The sequence below is a fragment of the Triticum dicoccoides genome, chromosome 2B (assembly GCF_002162155.2).
Source record: "Triticum dicoccoides isolate Atlit2015 ecotype Zavitan chromosome 2B, WEW_v2.0, whole genome shotgun sequence".
In the NCBI taxonomy this organism is placed as follows: Eukaryota; Viridiplantae; Streptophyta; class Magnoliopsida; order Poales; family Poaceae; genus Triticum; species Triticum dicoccoides.
Window position 1 is genome coordinate 505,660,050 of NC_041383.1, and position 1,755 is coordinate 505,661,804.

A 1,755-nucleotide genomic window follows, 5' to 3' on the forward strand; every position below is an offset into this window, starting at 1 on the left:
TCGCTCAATAATGCATTTCATCATGATACTTTACAAAACAAGTAGTATACATCCATAGGTGTGTGTATTTTTTCAGAACTTTTTGAAACCTATAAAGGCAGACTTTTGAATTTTTCAAAAACCACTCCATGGAGCTCGGGAGCCAAACGCAATTTCCCGCATATCCACCATTACTATTTGCACGAAACAAGACACAAAATCAAATATATTGTCTGTACAATCTTATAGACCATTTGTAGAGTTACATGTAGCCGCATTCTCTCTCTTCGTTCTCTTTTCTCCATCCCACTAAAGAAATCCAGGTGGCATCTCTTTACAGACAGCCTCATATCTTGACTTGTCCCTAAATGACATCCAAGGTATTTAAATAAAAATTTATATCTACTACTGTACAATGCCTTGCTTTACCTTTCTTGCGTGCAACCAATTTGGGGCATCCTTTCCAAGATGGCCCATGCCCCCATAATTATCATCAGTTGTTTAACATTTGCAATAAACTAACCTATCTTACGATCCTAGCCAATCGGGGGGTATCTTTCCCCTTCCATTTCTTTGCTAATTTAAGGAAGTTGAGCAACTGAAGGAAAGACAAGTTGCAGAGCCACCAGCAAAAGACTCCTCTCCCCCTTCCTCTTCCTCTCACCCCCTCCAATCAGCCTATCTGGGAAACCTGGGAACTTTCTCCTTCCAGAGCTCCGGCAGCTAGATCCACCCAGCTTATCTATCTCCATCGCCATCTTGCTCTGCACCGGGTAGCTTAGCTTGTCCTCTGCGTGTGGGAGGTAGTTGAAGATGGGGCGGGGCAAGATAGTGATCCGGCGGATCGACAACTCCACGAGCCGGCAGGTGACGTTCTCGAAGCGGAGGAACGGGATCTTCAAGAAGGCCAAGGAGCTGGGTATTCTCTGCGATGCCGAGGTCGGTCTCGTCATCTTCTCCAGCACCGGCCGCCTCTATGAGTACGCCAGCTCCAGGTCAATGGATTCCATTGCTTCAGTTTGCTTTCCCATTTTATCAGAAAAAGCAAGCTACTTTGATCATGAAAACTACATGCTTGTTTTGTTGATTAGCTTCTGATGCCTGTGATTTCACCTTTGAAAGCTTATTTTAAATTTTTGAGAAAACTTTTCGAAAATATATTTGTGCTCATCTGCACAGGCCACCAACCATCAAGAGTACAGCTGCCTGTAACATATGCATACAGCGGCCTTGAGTAACAAGAATACTGTTACAAATTGTTTCCTTTTAGAAACAGCTTAAAAAATTACATATCTTCTCTTTATATCCTTTCTATACCTTCTATCTAGCCTCTTATGTATTTGCTATTCTCCATGCATTCTTAGCTTGATCCTAGCTAGACACTGGAATGAAGAAAACGTATATCTCCTCGTCAAAATGAAGTAATATAGATCTAGGGGTTTCGGGTATTATGTGAGAACCATGTTCACCCAGACCTCACATGAGTACAGTAATTGTTTGCAAATTACATATCAATTTGTTCTTATTGGTGTGCTGTTCGATCAAATTCTTGCAGCATGAAGTCAGTGATAGATCGATATGGACGAGCCAAGGAGGAGCAGCAACTTGTTGCAAACCCCAACTCGGAGCTTAAGGTAAGCCTTAACTGTGATTTAAAATCCTGCAGATCTTAAATAAAATATTTTCCTCATGTGAAGCTGTTGGTGTTTTACTGGTTCATAGTTATATTCAGTTTTTTAAATATATTTATGGTTTTTAAATACATTCACCTCTTTA

The 1,755-nt window shown here is 41.1% G+C and overlaps 1 protein-coding gene across 2 annotated transcripts in view; it reads left to right on the forward strand.

Moving 5' to 3' along the window:
* The first annotated feature begins 608 nt into the window (after window positions 1-608).
* LOC119364510 (MADS-box transcription factor 27-like) overlaps window positions 609-1,755 on the forward strand; it is a 14,610-nt gene continuing 13,463 nt past the window's right edge. For both annotated transcript variants that reach the window (XM_037629991.1, XM_037629990.1), the window contains exons 1-2: window positions 609-974; window positions 1,535-1,613. In XM_037629991.1, the coding sequence (XP_037485888.1) occupies window positions 793-974; window positions 1,535-1,613 (261 nt within the window). In that variant the 5' untranslated portion in view covers window positions 609-792. The remainder of the gene's footprint in view (window positions 975-1,534; window positions 1,614-1,755) is intronic.